We start from the raw sequence: 22,254 nt of genomic DNA, 5'->3' as shown, positions 1-22,254 counted from the left end.
CACTGTATGACTGTTCGAATACTTACTGAACAATATATGCTCAGCCAAATTGGCTATCAACTGTCTTCTAAAGTGTTCATTACTTATGTCCTTGGAGTTTGGCAGTGCAGCCTCTGTACCTTCTTCCACAACATCATTAGGCCTGAAGATGGAATGGAAATAATTTATGGTATGAAATATCCAACTCTTGGCTAAAACATTAAAAACCAAGGTATTTATTGGTCCTCTACAAGTACTAAATGAACACACACAAAAAAGTGAAGACACTTTTAACAGAGAGCAGAAAACCTTAAAAACACTCTTAAGTTCCATTACATCCCAGATAACAGCATCTCTACGTGTATTCTAAATTCCTTCCCCACATCAATCACAGAATCCTAGTTCTACTTTAAAAAAAGCAATACCAAGTATTGACACTATACTCTACTGCTATTGATTTCTCCATTACATCAGACATGCCTTTCCTCTTCAGTGAATATGGACAACTAAAAGCACATTATGCAAACCTTCTCGGAAGGCAGTTTTCAATCCAGCAGTTTTGCATATTAAAAAGTTTATTCAGATTGTCTCTAAACACATCTAGTGGTTCCTCAGAGGCTTACATAAATTATGCATATTATTCAAATATACTAAAACTGTCTGAGAAAGTAGGTACATGTCCACAGAACTATTTCATATTCTGAGCATAATTTAAAATTATTGGGTATGATAGCAAGTAATATTGGTAATATTAATAATAAGAGCAGAAAAAATCATAATACAATCCTGAATTAGAAAACGTCAGGAGGTAAAGGAATATTAAGTGTTTCACCCTGAAGTCATTAAAAAAAAAAAAAAAAAAAAATCAAATCTAGTTTATATGGAGAATTTAATTTATAAACTTTTTTCCTCAATCCCAAAAATGTTCTATAGAATTTAAAATTAATTAAACCTAGAAACAGTCATGAGAAAATACTCTAAAATACAGATTTTAATATCTTGATCTATTTCTGCTGTAGAATACTATTTGTCTAATAAATTCTATAGCATAATGAAAAAAAAAAAATCACTAAAATTGTTGCCCGTAGTAAAATGATTGCCTTTGGTAATTCTTAATGAATTTTCCACAAGACTTGCAAGTAAAATATTCTGACTGCTCTTAAGGCTATAGCTGCCAAGCACTATTTGAAATATATTCTACTAAAAAACATACTCTCAACAAAGTTTTGAGACAACATCCTACCTTGATGGAAGTAGAGTTGGTAATAGAGCTTGTTCCAAAGAAAGTGAAGCAGGTGCAGGTTTCTGATGTTGGCTGTCTACAAATTCCTGTAAATAGAAGAATTGTGGTTTGTATGTTCCCACTATTAGATGCAACATCCAATAGCCAACCTAGCTATCCCATTTGTATGAGAGAAAAGGAAGCCTTGCAGAAGAGCAAGTAAATTCAAAAGTGATTTTAAGAAAATGAATGAAACAAGTAGCAGGGTTTGGGAAAGAGAAAATTGCTAGTTTATTCACTGGCACATAGATGGGTCTGGAATTGGGCAGAAAGGAAATACACTTTCAATGTGAACAGGATTCTTACTTGGAGGAAAGCACAACAATAAAAAAGCATCTATGAAGATATTCCCTTCACCTGCACTGCTCTGGCAACATTTCCCTTAGGGTTAGATTCTGTAGCAATAAAATTAATAGTAGTTTTTACTGAGGAATAGGAACAAAATCAAAGTGCCTGTGCATCATACTGATGTCAGTGACGGTGCAACAGGGCTCTCTTAACAAACCCCAGCAGAGAGGATATCTTCACTGCAGGCAATCTGGCTCTGACATAACCCACAGTACTGTCAATAAAGCTCAGAAACCAGGTGTCTCCTTTGGTTTGTGCCTTCAACCTTGTGCCATTAAGGAGGTGCAGCACACAGCTGGAATGCATGAATGCCCAGCTCTTCAAGAATAAGTAAAGCTTCTATCTTTAAGGGTTTGCTTTTACCATTCAGTCTTCAGGACATGATATTCTTCTAGTTCCTGTACAGATTGGCTCACAAAACCAGAAAACTTAGCCTGCACATGCAGTAAGCATTCCTCTTACAGAAAAGCTGTTTAAAGACTTAAGATAAAATTTTCACACCAAAGTTACCACCTACTTTCCAGGTCTATACCCACAAGAGTTTATCAGGGGTGACCACCAGGATCTGGGGGAACGTCTGTTCACCTGAGCGCCCCAAGGGATGACGAGGTCGAACGGTCACAAACTCCTGCAAGACCGTTTCAGGCTGGACATAAGGAAGAATTTCTTTACTGTCCAAGCCCCCAAGGTCTGGAACAGTCTGCCAGCGGAGGTGGTTCAAGCACCTACATTGAACACCTTCAAGAGTAAATTGGATGCTTATCTTGCTGGGATCCTATGACCCCAGCTGACTTCCTGCCCTTTGGGAAGGGGGCTGGACTCGATGATCTCCCAAGGTCCCTTCCAGCTCTAATGTCTATGAAATAATATGAAAAGATTGCAGGAGCTCAAACTGATGCCAAAATGCTTGTCTACACTAGAAAACCTACCCAGGTCAAATTAAACTGATTTAACAGCTATATTTATTGCAAACCTTTAAACACAGACATGCTTAAATAAGTTTCTTTCACATTTAACCCATTATAGAGTGCAAGTATCTTAACACAAACAAGGCATACAAGGTTACTAGCCATGTTACAGTTAAAGAATAGATACAGGCTAATTCTGTATTTCAAAAGTGTAAGAAGGCACAGATAGTCTATGGGCAACTGCTAACTTCATTCCAAGAATAGCTTAGAATGGATGCATACTTTTTATGTAGAAGTGTATTAAACAGCTCTGTCTACCACTAACTACAATGCATTATATTGTTTGGAGCATAACTAACACTCAACATTCTCCCACATAAGTCTTTTCTACAAGAATGAACACCTAAGCAATCAGAAGCCTGCCTGTTCAAGTGCTTAATATCATTAAAGTCACAGACTGTGGCAATTCAGCAAAAAATGTCTCTACTCTCAAATAATCTGCATAAAATGCTAGCAAGCTTTCCTCACACCTCAGTAAGATACTCTATTAGGTTATACTTTTACAACATACCAAACATTTGACATACTGGTGTGTTCAGCATTATCATAACAATTTACTGTGAGAATCAATATACTTAAGCATGAAGGGCACCTATACAGGTGCAGAGAACTTGCTCCAATGCACTGTAGTTACAGTGTGCAGGGGCCAGCTGAGGCCACATGGGCCCAATCTGGGGGTGCGGGTGGGGCCCAATGTAGCCCCGAGCCACTTATCTGGCCCATGAGGCCAAAATGCTAAGCACCATTGTGCTAGCCCTAATAAAAAACCCTATGTGGTGGGGATATTTTGCTTTTTCCAGGCTTGTGAAAGAGAAAAAAAATGAACTAGGATTATTTAAAGTTAAATGTTTCCCAAAATAGAATTTAGCTGTTCTGCTGTAACTGGGATGAGAGGATGGAAACTAATCAGACATTTAAAAATCCTTTGATATTTCAATGTTTGGAATGTCAAAATGAAGTTCTATATATTAAATGCACATGGCAGAATGGATCCAAGGATACAAAAACATCTATTTGCAAGTCAGCTATTGCATAGCACTACTATTTTTGATCTGCACAACTAGTCAGATGCATCTTGGGAAATTTTGTTTCTAAAGTATTTGTTATTGCCAACTCCTGAAGGCAAGACGCTAGCAAGAACTAGTTTAAGATCTTGTCTCCTTTATCACAATATTTATATTTTAGAGAACATGTACAGCTCTATATGAACATACTAGTAAGTATCAGCCAGTGGGTTTCTGGAAAAGCATCATCACTCTATTGATGGGTTGAAAGCAATGCTTGTGGACTGAGAGAACTCGCCTGCAGTTCTCCTGAATTATTAATAACTCAGAGTTCACAGGAGACGGATGTTTCCACGGTATCAAACTTACTTTTAGAGAAAACGGCTGTGCAAAGTCTACTCTGACACACCCATAATTCTTCCGCAGCATTCTGAAAACCCCTCTAGCTATACTCCAAAGGCTTTCATTCTTCTTAGGTTTGCCCTGCAAAACATTATAAAGCACAACCAATATTCATCTGCAATGAAAAGCTTTTTGATTTTTCACAGAATCAAGAACACAGTTAAAATCAATCCAGATCTCTTGACACATATTTAATCTATAAAAGGGTACAGCCATCATCATAACCTCAGGATTCTTTTGGGTTTTTTAGCCTATACAATTGTGTTTATTGTTTGGTATGTGATAAATTTGTATCTAGAAGTGTGACAGACAAATATCAACTCTGGCACAGACAGCTATATTTCTTGGCACAGACAGCTATATTTCTTTGCATTTTACTCATACACAATATGAAGGCACTGATGGTAAACCAGTGCTGAACCAAAAAATAGATAGGTTTTTACTGAATATAAACAAACTCCCCAAAGCAGAGCACTAAGTTTTCAGTTGTCCTTACCAGCTGTTCACTGTTATAATGACCTTCAATGATGCGATCATATGAAATTCCCACAGGGATAATCAGTACATCAGGGGTGGCATTTGCAAAGAGAGCATCTACAACCACAGACAGGAGACCTGCTCTGGCATTGGATGTTTTTCCACTGCGAGACCGTGTACCTTCCAGGAATATCTCTAGGAACTGCTGCTGTCTGAGCAATTCCTCAATGTGCTAAATCAATGGCAAATACAAAGGAGGAAAAACAAATATCTAATTACACAATCTAATCTAATGAGTTACATTAAACTCATTGTTCCATATCACCAAAAGCCTTCTATTTAAAAAAAAGGTTGGAAATAGTTAAGATATACAGAAAACTACATGAATAATCTAGAGTAATAATTTGTGTTTGATAGATAAACGGCCCAAACTCTGATTTCATTTCTATTAATATAAGTTGAGCACTTCCACCAAGACAAAAGGAAGCAACCTGACAATAGCTATATATTTTTAAACCATCTAAGCTCTTCTCTTTTATTGTTTCCCACTGTACCTCATCTTCTAAATTGCAATTATCTTTTTGTTTTTCTATACTGAAACCACAGAAAATATAAGCAGAAATAGGTGAACTTCAGCTGAGCCAATGGAGTTACAAGAAATTTACATCGCTGCAAAAGGAATCTCAGTCTGGCTCCTAGACTTAATTTTGTAGAATCACTCATAAGGACTGCAGGGAGTAAAAAATTAACTAACTTTAAAAAGTACACACAACTCCCACATGCTTGATGGGTAAAATAACCAGGAAATTTTCTTTTAAAAACACATTATAGAAATAAATATAATTCACCGATCTATCAAAGTTGGTCAAATTAATTAAGGTTTAAAAAGCTACTGAAATATCCCCTCGTATACATGGTGCAGACTCTCTCATCTATCAGATAACTGAAACTAAATTAATGTATTTATGTTAATTCAGAAGACAAATACATACCACATAGAGCAATGCTCTATACAGGGCATCTTTACGTCCATTAGTGTTCTCATCCAACTTCCGCCGAATGAAAAAGCCTCCAAGGTTGCGGATTAATGTGCTACATAGCAAAGAAAGATATGGTTCGCTAACTTTAGTCAGACATAAAAAGAATACATTGTTAAAACCACCCAGAACATTTAAGAGATGACTGCATCAGATGAACGCTGCATCTCAGTCACTCTCCCTCACAAAGTGGTTATGGAAAAATTTTAGACACTGTGAATAACCCAGTTTCAAAAACTCAGGTCAGTGATCTCAACCTTCACATATTTCACTCCTCCTAATTAGCGATGTACCAAAATTAGCCTCTTTACCCATTGGGGAAACTCCAAAAGCCCTTGGGGAAAACAGATTGCTTTTGAATCCCTGGATGAAAAAAACCAAAAAACATGCTTATGGTTTCAATTACGATTGGACTAAACCAGATGGGGCATTTTCTAGTTTGCATGCAACTGAACTCCTTTATGAATCCTTCTTCTTAGGTGACAGAGCAGAGTAGCACCTTAGAGACTAACAGTTCAGAAAGGCATTTTAGGAAATCTGTGGTGTCTGTCAAATAGCTGACAGCTAGTCACTCAGTAGAGTGACTCAAGACATGGAAATTTTCAAAATCACAAGATTAGGCCGAATCATATTTAAACCTGCCATATGGCCTAATCAAGGCTCAAATATCACCGATTCATTCCCTCTCTAGTCAAAATCACTTAATGAACTTTTCTGTTCTCTACATAAACTATTAAGGTAGTTACTGGTCCCTGAAGCATTACCACACAGATCCCACTGGAAGTTCCAGTACCGTGGAACCATCCAACTCATTCTACCACTGTGTTACACTGCACTTTTCTCATCATTTTACACCTTCCATGTTGTTTCTCAGGTGAATACTACAGAATTTAAGAAAGAAAACAGGACTTTGAACAGCCTCATCTCTATCACTCTCCTATTGCAGTCACCTACTTCACAGCCTATGCATTCCACTTCCTAATAGCACCTCCCTGCTTCCCAATGACTCTCTGCAGATGAAGGGGGAAAGAATTTCCCTTAAGCTTGTGCAACCCCATTTGTGTGTGAAGAATCTCTGTAAGGATTTTGCAAGACTTTTCTTGAGCATGCTGGGTCAGAACCAAACACATTCAAGCAGCGTGAACACAATGCCCAGATTACTAGGTATGTATCTGCATTCACTGGACAAGATCCTCAGCTGACGCGGAGCCATGGTAATTCATACCAGCTGAGGATCTTCACCAGTGGCTTTCTTTTCGAGAGCAACTGGAAGCTTAGCTCCAACTGTCCTTACCTGAAGATGGGGATGCTGAGGTTATTCCCTGCAGCAATGTATGGTGCTTTGATGTTATGGCAGAAAAGAATGAATGTGAGTAGCAGGTAGTCAATGTGGGATTTGTGAACAGGCAAGAAGATGAGAGGTAAATTCATCTATTTGAGAGGGAAACAAAAGACATAACAAAGTTAACAGGAGTTCATTTCCCACCTACCTTTCTTTAATGAGATTGCTAGAAACACCTTAAATTAGTAAAACTTAAGAACTTTTAAAATTTCATCTCTCTACTGCTTTGCTCTTATCTTTCATCAGCTTGCAATGAGAACAGATCCTTATTTTTCAGGCACTAACAGCGCTTACATTGTAGTTACTATGGGAAAGTACCAAATTCATACTTTCTAAAGATACATAGTATCAGACAGTTTATTGGTGGATGTACCAGAATTGTCTCTGCCACTGCCCAACAGTTGCTGAGTTAATGTGGAAGATACAACAAACCTCAACAGAAAGCCATAGGAAACTGATCTACAGCTAGTCAAATTGTACCAGAATGACTCTGATCACTCATTTCAGAGTATTTGTTTATATTAATGCTGTATACTATCCATACTTCACTTTTCTGAAGTATTTTCTCATGGAAGCAATAGAAAGTTCAGAATATTGCAAAAAGGGCCTTTTAAGAATAATGCCTCCCTGGGGTAGAAAGAATGGTAGAATCGGACAGGCTGCTTTAATAAATGTAAATAAATGAGCAATCAGCTGGACACTTTGCTGACAAGTATGTAGATAAGGTCATCCTGGGATGACCAAGGTAAAAGCAATTTTGAAAGTTTAAAAAACTAGTAATATATTAACCTGCTGTTGCACTGGATTGGGAATAAAAAAGGGTCAATCACTCCACAAGCAGGTCACACCATATAACCTGACCGTTTATGGCCTTCAGAGTATATGGTTACACAGTACTTAAAAATATTGCACAATTCCTAAAAATACCTAATAAAGTCACCGAGTCTGTTGAAAGGGCACACAGGACTTGAAACTGAAGCTTGCTTTTGATCTCATTTAGACTAATAATACTCCACTGAATTCAGTTAAATAACTGGTTTACACTAGGCATGGGCAACATCAGAAACTCTCTCAGTTTCAAGAATCAGTTTTTTTCTTACCTCAGTTGCGGCTTTGACCATTTCCAGTTGACCTTTGTGGATCTGAACGTTCCAAAAGAAGCTGTTAAATAATTTCAGCAGGACCCAACCAGTCAACCTGAAGAAGAAAATGTCAAACCCCAGGGAAGTTAAAGTTTCATTCAAAGTTACCTTCTTTTGGTGTCGGCTTGATAAAGTTGATAAATACAATGGCAGGACTTTGTAATCTGTCAGACAGCAATACAGGAGTTGATACTACCACCTCAATTCATTAGTCAATGAAGGCTTTAGAGAGTTCCTGCCTAACCTGTTCGTGATTATTTAGATACTGCAGCATGGGATTTTATTTCCGTCTTAAGAATCATAACTAGAAAATAATATTATTAAATTGCCTGACAATAAGAGCTTGCAGAGCCTAAGTTACTGAGACAAGGTACTTTAAGCTGATTCAGGCAAAAACTATTAGCTACGCTGAGCTAATAATATGGAGCTTAGCTTCACGGGGAAAAGTACACTCATTTCACTGTATCATAACTTTTGTTGAAAAGTCTGCAAACACTCCTATATCTGACATGAAGTCAGGTTGCAATTCATTTTTCAGAACAATCCTGGTGCTCTTGGATATCACTAAAGGTGGGTTTTGTGAGGCAGTAAGGAATTGCCACTCTACTATATTTGTACAGAGCTTGCAGGGCCTCAGCACAAATCTCTGGTGAACTATTTTTATTACCTGATCAAAGCAGGTGAAACAGTTGCTACCATTTCCTGCAGAATCCTCCTTGCTTTCTTCTTCACCCTGCTGATGGCCTTGGGGTCCACCTGAGCGAAGCTCCCTGATGCACTTGTTTCAGTAGCCTCCTCTACAATGGCCTTCTGCACTCTGATTTTAAAAGAAAAATATATAAAATGGTACTATAACAAAGAGTTCAGTAGATAATTTCAATTCACAAGCAAGCTGGTATGAACTGGTCAACAATTTTCAGAAACAGAAAATATGAAGAAAAAAAAGAGTGCAAAATGCCTTTCACCATCTTCAACCAACAAGGACCAACCTGCTTTGGAAAAAGCCTCAGTTTAGAACCAAAGCACCCAACACTCCCAACTCTGATCAACTGTAGGGTAGAGGGCACTTGGCATCTTACAGAACTGGCCTGGAAGGCAGAATATGTGCTAGAGCTTTCTTGCACTCAACTTCAAGAGAATGAATACCATGATTTCAACAACTTGAAAGAAACCAGACAAACCATCTGGGGTAGGTACGTCAGTGGAGACAAAAGAGAATTCTCCCTTTTCTAAAAGATGGAACCAGCTCTATGAAAATGGTTCTTGTTGGGTGAAATGAAAAGCAAATGCTTCCCTCTCCCACCTTCAGAACAGTCAGAATATCTGATATGTTATAAAGTATGAACTAGATTAATCTGGACAGTAATATATGAAAGTCTACCTTACTATTTTTAAAATGTAAGCAACGTACAACAACCGCAGCTGATCCCTTACAGTTGGTGGATGTAACATAGCACTTCTCAGAACTGGGTAACAAAAGCTGAAAGGGTGAAACGCTATTCATTATATTTTGTATTAAGCTAGTTGCATGTCTACCTGTAGCCACTCTAAAGACGTGGAGGCTAAGATGTGTAAACCCTGCTCCCATAACTGTTCTAAACAAAAAATATATAACTAAAAGGAGAAGCTGCCATAAAAATACTGTACTTTATCTTACTTTAAGCATCCCTGCTTCCAGAATTTGTTGCACTCATTTTGCAGCAGTTTTACAACAACATTCTGCGTTAATCTGGAAAGTCAAATCTTAAGAATGGCGGTTTACTTTGCAATATCTTACCTGCCACTGTTTAACACATTTTCCGTCAGATTCTTGGCAAACATACCCTTATGCACATCACGTTCTTGCACAAAGAGAACGTAACAGAGACGTCTTGCGAGCCACCCTCTGTACCTGCAACATTAAAAGGCTATGTAGCAAGCCAAAAAAATGAATCACTTAAAAAAAAAAAAATCTTTATTCTCAAATATATTCACACAAATCCATCAAGGCAAAAGGCGGTAAAACTCTGTAAGTATTTACATAATATCTTCTGAAAAATTAGTAAGTAAACAATGTTACAGGCATAAGAACAAATATGTATCAAGAGCTATATGAAAACAGCAGCAACATGAACAACCCAAACTCTTCCCCGCCCCCCACCCACCCAAGTCCAAGCAATACCAACTGGGTGATGCTGGCATCAGGTAGCACTGTATCACCAATCAAACCTCAGCTTAAAGTCATGTACTTTCTCAGGCCGCAGTTCTTAGTTACATTTGAGAACTGATATGCTTTGCAAATGTCTTCCAAGACCAGCCTACACAATTCAATAATGATGGGGAACCCACACAGCATCAATGCTTAACCATCAGCACACTTGCTCAGTGGCTCAAGCGAATCAACTTACTAAGAAGAACAAAGGCTGTGGCTGAGACTGACAGAACTGTCTGAGCCACATCAACACTCAGTAACATTTGTGAGTATCTTCTGTCCAAATCTTGGCCCAAATCCTCCACTTGGTCATAAAGAACCATTCCGCCACGTACAACAACCGCAGCTGATCCCTTACAGTTGGTGGATGTGAGTAGTCCCAGTGAATAAACAGGGCTCCTCACAAGTGCAACTATTTGCAGGAAGTCAAGTTATCTTAATTCTTCTGATCTTCTCTGGTTCTTTATTCCTCTTCCTTTCCTTCCTCTAAATCCTTTCCCTGTCCAAACAGGTCAGCAAATCTTCCCTTCCTAAAATGATGGCTGTACACTAGTACTATGTGCAAGAAAACGCACATCTGTGCTAAAAAGTCACCGCTTCCATTGCATTCTGCTGCTCAGCACTTCTGAGTATCAGACGTCATGGCTCAATTTGCCCTGAGAAACAGAGGACCAGACGAATGGAGAACACCTGACACTTCTTTTTTAAAGAGCTTGCCTGGAATCGCATAAGAACTCTAGGCCAGAGGAAGAGATAAAAGCCAGGCCTTGAAGGAGCAATCAAGTTCCTTCATCACAAAACCATCTTTGCTCCTCCTGCAGCTCCCATCTCATTCTGTCTCAAGAGAGACAAGGTCTTGCAAATAAGTACTTTCCCAACATAGCCCCAAACTACTCTATACGCCCAACTCTGATCCCTTCACAGGAGATCAGGTATTCTGTGTTAAAGTAATTAAGGAGTAATTTAATAACAGGCAGCCCGCATTCTAACATCTCCTAAATTCTGCGTGTTTTTAATATTTTTTGATAAAATTCTGTTTTTAAAAGAAAAAATGGTCAAAACAAATTCAACTGCATGCACCTATAACAACCCCCACCTGTGTATCATTGACCACTTATCATTGACAGCACCTTCAACACCGCAATAAAGCTTCATCATGATACAAAGCTCAAAACATTAGCTGGCAGCAGCAGAAGGATGTTATCCTGAACAGGCTATGGCCACAGGCAGGCTTGGGGCAGGAACAAAGTCAGCCTGGCTTTCTCTGTCCCTCTCTCCCACATCCCCACTAGGTCATCTAGCAAATATGCTTCTCCCATGTGTTGAACCTTGGGAGAGGAGTAAAAGATAAAGCAGGGAGGTGGAGGGCACAGTAACCCTTTCCAGCTTCTTGTAAAGTTGCAACTTTGGCACTTGCCCAAAAATGTCACTGACAATATAAATCATAAAATAGAAATAGCAGGCTCCTCTCTCTCAATCACACCTGACTATAATTTCATAGGACAAAAGAAAAAAAAAAAGGCAATTCTTTTGGTCCCAAAGCTGGCCCCTGACAAATTTCAAAATCCAAAGGCAAACAAAAGAAGTGCTTGCGCTTACCAAGAACCACTAAAAGAATCTGTTGCAATGGAAAGTGTCAGGCAAATAAATACAAAGGTCATGGCATTTCAAAGTTAGGCTGTTCAAAAAACAGTGCATGTATATGCATGCAGGGCAGGCACATACACAAAGCAAGCAGGTACATAATAATGCTATCAATTTTAATTAGTTATTCTGGGGACAAAAAGCCTTCGTTAGCCCAATGAAAAGAACCTCTCTCTAAACTCTCTGGGGTCCACATTTTCATTGCTTTTCTAATTTTTTCTTCTTTTAAAAGGGCGTTTTTCCAGTTCATCCCAGGGCAAAGCTGAGGAGATGGGTTAGCCACTGGTAAACAGTTACGTGGCTGAGAAATCTCTCTTTGAACAGCCTGTCAGAGTAGAAAGATTTGCATATGCAGTGCGTTCCCTAGAAAAAACTGTAAGCTAATTATGCAAATCTATACTATTTAATTTGGTAGTGATGACAGAGGAAACTGAAAACTGCATACAGACTGAGGGTTCATTATGTGACTACTAGCAGCTAATCAGAGCACATGGATTTTCACAGCTAAGGAAAACACAACGCCTAAGTAACTACCTTGTATTCTTGGAATCGATTTGGTTGAGATCATTCAATTTTAATACAGTACTAAATACTCTGCTGAACAAAGAGGGGATGAAACACAATGATAAGGATGATACTCATTCATGAGTTGTAAAGAAATTTGAAATGGCTGGTTGACTTCTAAACAAAAGTGTACACTCTTGAGTTAAACAGGTGAATCGCATTACTGTCCACTGGCAATTAGAAAAATCATCCTTTGACTAAAAATGAAAAAACAGCCACAACAATAAGACACATAGAGCACCACAACTTCCTCTGTAACTACAATTAAGCATAAAGTATGTGCACACTTTTTCATCTTAAACAGAATTTCAGGTATTTTTCAGCATTCTGGGATGCTGGTTAAACTCCCTCTCCCCATTTCTCCCCCCACAAATAATCAATTTTATCAAGAAGGAAGAGTCTATAGAACTAGCTTCTGAATTCTCTCCCACTCAAACGAGACACAATACTGTCTTTCTTTCACTCAGACATTTTGGCTCATTTCCTTCAGCCTACAGGCCTGTTCTTGTTCGGTCTGAATGTACAATGAATACTACTACTGAATTTCCTTATCTTAATGATTATTGTAAAAATATTAGCTGCCAGAAGAATCAACTTCTCAGGCAACATAGTAACGGAACATTTTAATTTACTTTGAAAGAAGTTTCATATTGTGAGATGCAAAACCTGTAAAAGTAGAACAAATGTGATAGATCAGTTTAATACCTCATGCACCCTGTACTGAGGGACTGCATTCTGTCATGAAGGCAGCAAGGACTCAAGGTGACACCTTTTTCATCTATAACTGTTATTCTAACTATTATCCTCTAGTTATCATCTCCAAAAGTGGGGATTGTCTGCTAAACTGCAATAAATTGCATGTTGCAGGCTTCAATCCTGCAAACTGGTGAGCACAAGACCAGTTTCATCTCGAATTTCTGGAAGCTTACCTTTAATTTGATGCAAAAATCTAACCATTCAAATCAAAGTATTGTAGGTACCCTGGGATTCATCCTCACCCCTTATTAAACCTGAACTATGTTCTATTCCAGGGGTGTCAAACTCATTTGGCCTGGTACCAGACTGGTCCACAGGCGGCCAGATTAGGCCCACAAACACCCCCTCCGCCTCTGTATGACACATCCAGCACCCATGGCACCTGTTCTGGCCAGTCTGAGGCCAGCATCTATGCAGTGCAGGTTCTGAACCAACTGGAATTGGTATGAGGGGGACCCATGGAAGACATTCCCCCCATCCCCACTGCATGCCAGATCCAGTGCATCCTTTGGCCAGTCTGGGACCACACCCCACATGGAGTCTGTTTTGAGACCTATGCAGCACACAGCACTCACCCCAGGCTGGGTGATGCAGGTGCCACATGCAACTGATATCCTGGACTGGCCAGAGTAGGTGCTGAGGCTGCTGGATTCAACACGGTGGGGGAGAGGTTGGGAGGGTCCAGGACTGGCCCTAACATGGGTGCTGCATGCAGCATCGGTCCCAGAGCAAATGCTATGCACAGCACATGTCTTGAGCCTAGTGTGCACAACCAGCGCACCAGAGCCATTACTGGGAGCCAAATGATGTGGCTCCAGAGGCCAAATCTGGCCCACAGGCAATGTCTTTGACAACCTCTGCTCTACTTAAGACAAACTGAGTAGGAACCTCAGCAGTAGGTGTATTGCTTCAAAAGATACACACAGTTTGCCAAAATGGCATCTTTTTGTTGCTATAAAGTCAGAATGATTCCTGCTAATCATAGTCTCAAGGTATCCCTCAGGAGGTTGTTTAATCCTGCTTCAAGATTTTCATGACAAGAGATCCAAAGCACAGGGCAGCCTATCCCACACAGAGCAGGTTTGCCCAACATGCGGGCTGGTTGATTGATACCTCTTGCTTATGCCGACTACTGTCAAATACTGTGCTATTAGAAGCCCTGAAACTAGCCATGGCCTATTTCACAGCTGCTATTAAAGGCAAGACATGAAAACATAAGGAGCATTAAGGAGATGCCAAAACCTGAAAAGAGGCTGCTCCCATACAAATTAGCAGACACTTCAAATCAGCTTAAGCAGTGTCTTTGATATTAAAACCGATGGTATTTGTCACATGGTCAGTGCCATTTACAGGATTTAAATGGCTGTCCACTACACCTATGGACATCTTGAGTGGCTTATGCTGCAACATTTAAAGAAAAAGAAAATGCCATGAATTAAAATGGAGACAGCTGGTTACTTACCTTGTGTGTGTTTCATTGATGTATATGACATTGCGTAAACCCAAAGAAGGAATACTAGCATTGAAGAGCTTATCCTACAGAAACAAAACGAGTGAAACAACTTAATTGGAAGGCTTCATATTAATTAAAAGACAGCAATGGTCATTTCTTCATATTAACAAAAACGTTTAAGATCAAAGACGAAGACATTCAGTCTAAGACAGAAAAAGCAATGCAAGATTAATTAAGTAGTTTCTCCATGACCAGAGAAGTCAGTATCAGAGCTGTGATGAAAACTCAGGAGCATCCTGGCTCCATATACACTGGTCCGGCTGCACTCATCCTCAAGCGCATGCATAACCAGTGCTTTCAGCAGACATCAGTGCACAATGAAGTCAGAAGACATTTACACATGTGGGGCATTTACTGTGCAGTAAATTAGTCTACAGAGCAATTAGCTAGCACCTGTAAATACAGATACTAGATTAACTGTGCAGTAGTTACTGTGCAGTAGCGCTCGTGTACATGCTGACCAAGAAGACATTTGCTCCAGGTCAGCCCCACCAGAAGAGGGCCACAGAATATGGGGAAGTTCTCTGTCCCTGGTCCTGGAGCTGGGAGCCAATCAGCATTGAGACGGGGTACCTCTCTGCTCCCCCCTTCTCGCCCATCCCATCGCTGTGCGGCTCCAGCCCCTCACAGGAAAAACCCAAGCAGCACTAGGACTGGAGAGCTCTCGCTTCCCTGCTCAGCCAGGAGCTCACCAACAGCTGTCCCGTTTATGGGGCAGCTGTCAATGAGACCACTGCTGGGTGGGGAAAACTCACTGGACACTAGTGGGCACTGGGTACCAGGCTCACTGGTAGCTGTGTGTCCCAATGTGCACATGCAACATGCACGGCCCCATGCTAATCAGGACCCCTCCCAAAGTGCATGAGGCCAGGAGACAGCTGCCACTGCAGCCGGCAGAGCTCTCCCCCCAGGCCCAACAGGACTGGCCCCCATGCCTCTCGCCAGGCCCCAAGCTAGCACCCTGGTGGAGCCTGGAGCTCCCCCTGGCTGCTGCAGGGCGGCAGAGCAGGCCAGGATCAGCCCTGTACTGAGCTGCTCCCAACAGGTTGCATGTAAAGACACATTCCCAAGGAAGGCTTACTGCACAATATTTTCCTGGAAGCGAACAAAAAGCAAGAAATGCTATTAGTGACAGTTTAAGTACATATGCCCCCTGTAAAAGGAAAGAATTTTTTTCCCCCAAAAGGTGAAGTTAGTCAGTCAGTAAAAAACACAGAAGAACCAAAGAAAGATAAGTTTTATCTAGCTCAGCCAGTCTGAGCACACAGAATAGATATTACAGAAAATCTGACCATGGCCAGGGTCATGGAGCTGAGTTTGCCCACTTCATTGTATGTGTGCCACAAACAATGACCTTTTTCCCTAAGCAGAAATATCTTTTAAAAAAAAATTACTTGATGTCAGGGAGTTTAGAGTGTATTTACAAAGCTGGAACATTTTACTATGAGCAAACTATGAAGTTGTGCAAAGACAAATAAGGAGGCAATGTTTCAAGACTGATAATTTTGAGGCCACATTCAAATGGCTCAAAATTTAAAAGCACTGTGGCTCAAGCAAAGAGTCTGTACCAAGATTAGAATTTGCACTACAGCCTGTTTCTCTAATCAGTAACTAATGCTGGTCTTCCCTTGAGTTGAAACATCTGTTGTAACAAGACAAAAACAGAACCCTGTATTTTGTTATGGACAAAGGAATACAAGTATGTGGATCATTCAGGCCCTGAGAAAAGAGAACTCAGTCCTACAGGATTCACAATACAATCAAGTCTCTTATCAGCTCCTACCCCAAACTGAAAGTGCCACTGCAGCAGCAGATACCAACAAATCAGGCAATACCAGGTGTTATATTCTTTATTGCTAAACTGGTCAAGCAAGTTACTAATTAATTCTATTTTTGGTAGACAGATTCTGGAATGTGGCTGAAATAGGGACAGGAAAAAACTACAGTGAGGAACAATGCAAAGTGAGGGAGAAATACAGCATGTGAAGAGATGCACTAGGCTCATGAATAAACCAATGCACTGGGACTCAGGAGACTCAAATTCTATTCCTGGTTCTGCCACTGAGTGACCCTGGGCAAGTCCAGCCTCCTCAGTTCCTAGGTTTTCTTACTCACCTTCATTAATAAAGCACTGTGCAATTCACCAAAGAAAGCCCTTGCATATGAAATTAGGCATTAGAACTATTTGCGATTCTCCTTCCAGGAGCAGGAAGCAAGAAGTGACCCAGCATGTTACAAAACCGTGCCCTTCCAAACTTTATTCAACACAGTTTGTAAAGCATGTAGAACACTCTGATGTTGCCATTCCCCTCAAATCAGACCTGGCATAAAATTCTGTATCAAAAATCACTGGACTGGAATCTAATGATTAAGTATTTTCTTTGTCACCTTCAATTGCGGTTCTCATGTGAAAGGACTGTAAAAAAAAAAAAAAAACATATACATTCCACCTGGAGAAGCATTAAATCCTTAATTTACATATACAATTCTTCCATGGTCCCACTAGTTACAGCATTCACCTAGGCCAAGGGTAGCCAATCTGTGGCATGTATGCCAAAAATGGCACAGGCAGCCTCTCTGTGTGGCTGAGTCTGAAACAGGAAAAGCAAGGATTTGAAACTAGATGCCCCACATCCAGGTGAGCACCCTAAGCAGCAGCTACTGGCTGTTAAGGGGTGCCTAAGTCCCTGTCTCTCCAAACAATTTTAAAGTCTTGGTTGCATCCTGATAAGGAATAAAAAAATAAAAAAGGAACTGTGAAATTTTTGCAGAAAATGTTTCTTACCCAGCTCTAAAATAACTAAACACCTTAGGTATGTGTCACAAGCTCAACTTAGTTACTTATATTTATACCCTACATCCAGGACAGTCTGTCATAATGCATTTACAGTTTTATCCTATGTCTATTTGTTGGTATTGCTCGTTCCCACACTGGTGACAGGTATTAAAGGGAAGCAAACATTTTCTCTTGTCAAAGACCTCAGCAAATGGGCACACATCTATTTAGCCATACAGAGGTTATTGGGCTTGATACAGAATTAACTACACAGCAGCAAGGACCTGTGCTGCCGGCTCACTAAGCAAGCCAGGAATTGTCTGGTTCTAGAAACTCAGCTGCCTATCAAATCCTAGAAATTGCTTCATGAGTTCATAGGTGCAACATATAGCTAGGATTTGACTAATGCTCTGCCTGTACATACTTGAATCTTAGAACTATTCATTTTAATTCCTTTCCTCGAGCACCAGATTCACATTAATAACATGCACCATAATTGATCTTAAATATCAGATAAGGAACCCCTGCATCTCAAAGTTTTCATAGCCTAAAGCCCAGCCCCACTGGGATTTGTCAAAAGTTGGACAGTTTATTGAAAGGAAACATTTGGCACTAGCAGACCATTTCTCTACTTTAAAGACAAAAGATGACTCGCTGGCCTTTTCCATCTCTAAACATTATGATAATTTTTAACAAAGTAGAGCCACAAGGCAAATAAGAAAAGTGACAATTGTTGTCCCAGGACAAATTAGAACAACACAGTGACCTTAATCTGAAAGTGAGGAAAGTGTTGAACTCTGTTGCGCTGTGATCATGTGCTTCAGTTTCTTATTGTCAAACATAATCTAGTTCATAATCTTCTTACCCGGCTTTGAGGAGTGCACACATAGCAACAGCGCCCCACAAATGGCCTTTTTCTGCTTAGCAGGGTCTCCTTCCATTTTAAAGTGGCAGATCGAAAGACGGTAGGCCTGGAATTGCACTCGCCCTAGGAAATCACAAAACACTATGTGAAGACTTACAAAAGTGAGGCATTTCTCATGGATAAAAATTGTAAGTTTTAAATGGACATGTTAACATTTCTTAAACAAAATCTATGTATTTTCCCATGGTTTTTTCCCTAAAAATGTAATTGCCCTAATTGACAACACACACGTGCACTCACACTCAGTCTCCTATGCTATTTGTCTCTCCCACACTGCAGAATTTTGCAGGTATATGATTATATCAAACACAACTGGCAGCAAGCAAATGGGAAACAAGTGGAAAATTAACTGTGCGTTTCATTTTTGGCCATTAGTGAAATGCAAAAAGCAAACCAAAAATGGAATGACCAGTGAGTTATATTTAATTTTAATAATTAAAAGTTATTAATTATGTAAAAAACAAAAACCTACTTTCCCAAGCACGTCCTTTAAAATTGTAGTAATATTAAACATGCAAAACCACAATCAGATCTATGGTCTTTATCAGTAATGTTCCAACTGTCACATGCAACTGTCAAACAGAACTATTATGTTAAAGCCTTCTTGAAAATTACGCTATTTTTTAAATATTAGAAGTACAGAATATCATATATAATTACAGGAACAAGAAAGCTAGAGTTCTCTTGCATATGGCCTATTTAAAACCAGTATCATGACACACCGTTCTTTACAGTAGCAACCAAGTTAGACATGCTAAAACTCATCTCTAGTTTCCCCAAGAAAAATTCCTTCCTTTCCATTTTAACTGCCAAAATACAATCTCTGTTCTCTCGTAAACTCGCCTCAATGACTACAGCCTGCCCCCTCTCATCTCTCCTGCCTCTAGATGGATCCAAAATACAATTGTTAAAATAATAATCCTTTCCCCCAACTCTGACCATGCTTTCAACTCTTCTTCTGTACTAAGTTCAAATTCCTCCTCTTCAGAGCACTGAACAGTTCCATTGTGCATATGCAATTAACTCATATCCTTACACCCCACATCTTGCTCTTTTTGCTCCACCCAAGCTTTTACACTCACTGCCCCCTTTGCTCCAAACCTAGAGCCTCCACACAATGCCCTGTATACTTAAAATAGCCTTCCTTTTAATTTCTACTAAATTCCCTCTCTCTCTGCTAAGAAACTATTGATATTAACCGATTCCCTGAAAAACCCAAGCTATTGTTTTCACATCCCACAATTCCTGTTCCAGCTTGGTCTTTTTCTTTTCTTCTCTGTCTTTGGAACAAGTCCACCCTTAACTGGTTCCCACACTAAGCTGCTTAGGACCATTACAATAATTATGTACACAATTACAATAATTATGTATACAATAATTATAGTAGTCTTAGGCACTCCCTTATGCTGTTGGTTCATCACCAGTTCCTCAGCCAAAGACAGCAAGAACTGGTGCAATGCACAAGAGAAAGAAAATTCCTTTCCTTGCTTTCAGCTGTTAAAAAAAAAAAGGACTCTCTTACAGAAAGAAATTACTGAAGCCATATTTTTACTTACCCACTCTTCACTGGGGTGCTTACATCTCCCCACACTGTATTCCGTTGAAGTGGACAAATAGGAAACATCTATTGTTCCCAGGGACAGAGCCGCCTCATCCATGACAAAAGAGTTAAATTTAGAACCATGGGCTACAAGGCAAAAGGCATATTTATAGTGAAGAATAATTAACCATTCTCCTCATTCCCAAATAACCTGGCATCCTGTCCTAATTCAGACGTTCCAGCTGGACTCTGCACTCTGCTTCTAAAAAATCAGCAGTTAGCCAGAACAGTAAACTGACAATACAGAGTATTTGGTTGGTGTCCATACAGGAGACGCGTTATCCGCTTGTCTGCATTTTTGCTCTCATCCTCCCCTTACTTACTCTTATGCTCCCTCTGTGCTTCTCAAGCTGTAATCTTCCCAGCTGCCTTTGAATCCTTCAAAACCACAAGGCCTTTACACTTCCAGGTACTTATCCTTTTGCTGTGCAGGACCTTGCTCCCTTTTATCAAGTCTCCCTTGTGGACACCTTCCCCCCATAAAACCTGTCAGCAACGCTCTTCTCTGCAAAGTCATCCAGAGTATACCACGTGTCTGTCCTAGGTAGCATCTAAACCAGCTTTTAAATTCGTTGGGGCAAGGGATGCTATGCAAACAAACCGAACTATTGCCACGCAATAACTATTGCAATCCGACAAGCTCAAGCTGCACACAGAACAAATCTACGTTTGGATGTTTATCTTGCTGGGATCTTTTGACTCCAGATGACATCCTGCCCCTGGGCCAGGGGGCTGGACTCGATGATCCTCCACGGTCCCTTCCAGCCCTAACGTCTATGAAATATCTAAGAAACATTAAGGGCATTCTTGTAAACAGAAATATTTCAGATATTAGTACGATAAAGTCCACGAATGCCACCCCATTAAAAGCGAATAAGCAGATAAGTCAAAATCATTACAACAAAAAAGCATTGAGATGTGAGGGGCTGTTTTTACATTTAACCAACCACTAGTATTCACTACAATGTGAACTATGCTCCATAATAAATCAGTTTATTGAAAAGCCCAAATTACACAGGATCAAGTCAATGCTACCTCTCATGCCTGTCATCTCAGAGAAATTATATTTTAACTCCAAAGTCCTGCAAATACATAGGCAAGTGCCACTGACCCGAATGGTTTATTCTCGCAAAGGACTGCATGATTACAGCCTAAATCACTCATCCAGGATTTTACTTTATTTAATCTACATCCCAGTAAAGCAACTCACCCACCAGGGCCTACTAGGCAGAAAGTTTCAAACTTGCACAAGAGTTTTAAACACAGACAGCTTGCAGGATTCGAGCCTGTAAAGATTTACAGGCAGAGTTAACCTTACACCTTATTGCTTATGCTACCAACACAGCCAAGCGAAGCTTTCCTGGATCCCAATCTTCAGCTGCCTTTGGCTTTCCTGGGGCTCCTGCCCACTCCTAATTTCCGGCCTATTCCCCTTAGCAACACTGCTGGGGTTACAGTCAGACATGTCCCCTAAACCCTTTCCAAGGTCACCTTGGCCACACTGGCACATACAACCAACCCTCACTCAGCAAAACGAGCCACGAACTGCAGCGAAAAAAAGACGCGGCCACAAGTCTCGGCACGCAACCTCATACATTCGCTTCCAGCACCTCCCTGCTTCTTCTCTGAACCGTGTCAACCTCGCGTGAAGCAAAATCATGCGGCGGGCTCCAAAAATGAGCTATAAATACACGTACAACTGCAGAGGTGGACGGCGTCCCCACAGCGCACCGGTTCTCCCGTGAAGGCGACAGAAGGAGGGAGGCCCATTGTCACAAGCGCTACACGCCCTGCCGCGGCGTCAGGGTGCAGGGGGCGAGTACCACCACAGACAAGGCCACCGGAGGCCTGAACCTGGGACGCGTGCAGCAGGTGCGCGTGGTCGCCCTCCGCACGCACAGGGCCCTTCTGGAGACGGCGCGCGCTGTCGCCCTCTGCACGGATGGGGGGGGATGCTGAGGAAAGGGGCCGGAGCAGCTTGGGGACCCCCTTCCCCAAACCTCTGCCTATTAATAGGGGGGTTTCTCCCCCCTCATGCACCTGTCAAGGGGGGGCCCGCTAGGCCCGTGCGGTTCTACTCACACTCACACGCTGCAAAGCACGTGCACATGTACACACTCTCTCACACACGCACACGCGGCCGGTACCTCGGGGCACGCTCCCGGCTCCGCTGCTGCTGCCGCCGCCGCTGCCGCACGCGGGACCCGGGCGGGATGACGGCGGCGCCGACGCCGGCGCCGGGCCTGACGCGACTTCCGGAGCGCCCGTCGCCATGGCCGCCTGCACCGGCACACGCACACGCAC

The 22,254-nt window shown here is 41.0% G+C and overlaps 1 protein-coding gene across 2 annotated transcripts in view; it reads right to left on the bottom strand.

Annotated features, from left to right (window-relative positions):
- The window catches only part of GPAM (glycerol-3-phosphate acyltransferase, mitochondrial), a 38,696-nt gene extending 16,456 nt beyond the window's left edge, over window positions 1-22,240 (bottom strand). Inside the window, exons 1-13 of one of the 2 annotated variants that reach the window (XM_090057224.1) lie at window positions 22,098-22,240; window positions 19,907-20,037; window positions 18,291-18,413; window positions 14,599-14,672; window positions 9,759-9,872; window positions 8,649-8,798; window positions 7,940-8,036; window positions 6,792-6,928; window positions 5,453-5,552; window positions 4,480-4,692; window positions 3,951-4,064; window positions 1,223-1,308; window positions 27-142 (exon numbers count right to left, since the gene is read on the bottom strand). In XM_090057224.1, coding sequence (XP_089913350.1) covers window positions 27-142; window positions 1,223-1,308; window positions 3,951-4,064; window positions 4,480-4,692; window positions 5,453-5,552; window positions 6,792-6,928; window positions 7,940-8,036; window positions 8,649-8,798; window positions 9,759-9,872; window positions 14,599-14,672; window positions 18,291-18,413; window positions 19,907-20,037; window positions 22,098-22,224 — 1,582 coding nt within the window. In that variant the 5' untranslated portion in view covers window positions 22,225-22,240. The remainder of the gene's footprint in view (window positions 1-26; window positions 143-1,222; window positions 1,309-3,950; window positions 4,065-4,479; window positions 4,693-5,452; window positions 5,553-6,791; window positions 6,929-7,939; window positions 8,037-8,648; window positions 8,799-9,758; window positions 9,873-14,598; window positions 14,673-18,290; window positions 18,414-19,906; window positions 20,038-22,097) is intronic. The other variant, XM_090057225.1, reaches the window with a different exon arrangement.
- Between the last annotated feature and the right edge of the window lie 14 nt (window positions 22,241-22,254).

This window comes from Crocodylus siamensis, chromosome 7 (genome assembly GCF_052110815.1).
Source record: "Crocodylus siamensis isolate JL-2025a chromosome 7, ASM5211081v1, whole genome shotgun sequence".
Classification (NCBI taxonomy): Eukaryota; Metazoa; Chordata; order Crocodylia; family Crocodylidae; genus Crocodylus; species Crocodylus siamensis.
The sequence above is the reverse complement of the archived record's forward strand: the minus strand, read 5'-3'. Positions and strand labels throughout refer to the sequence as shown.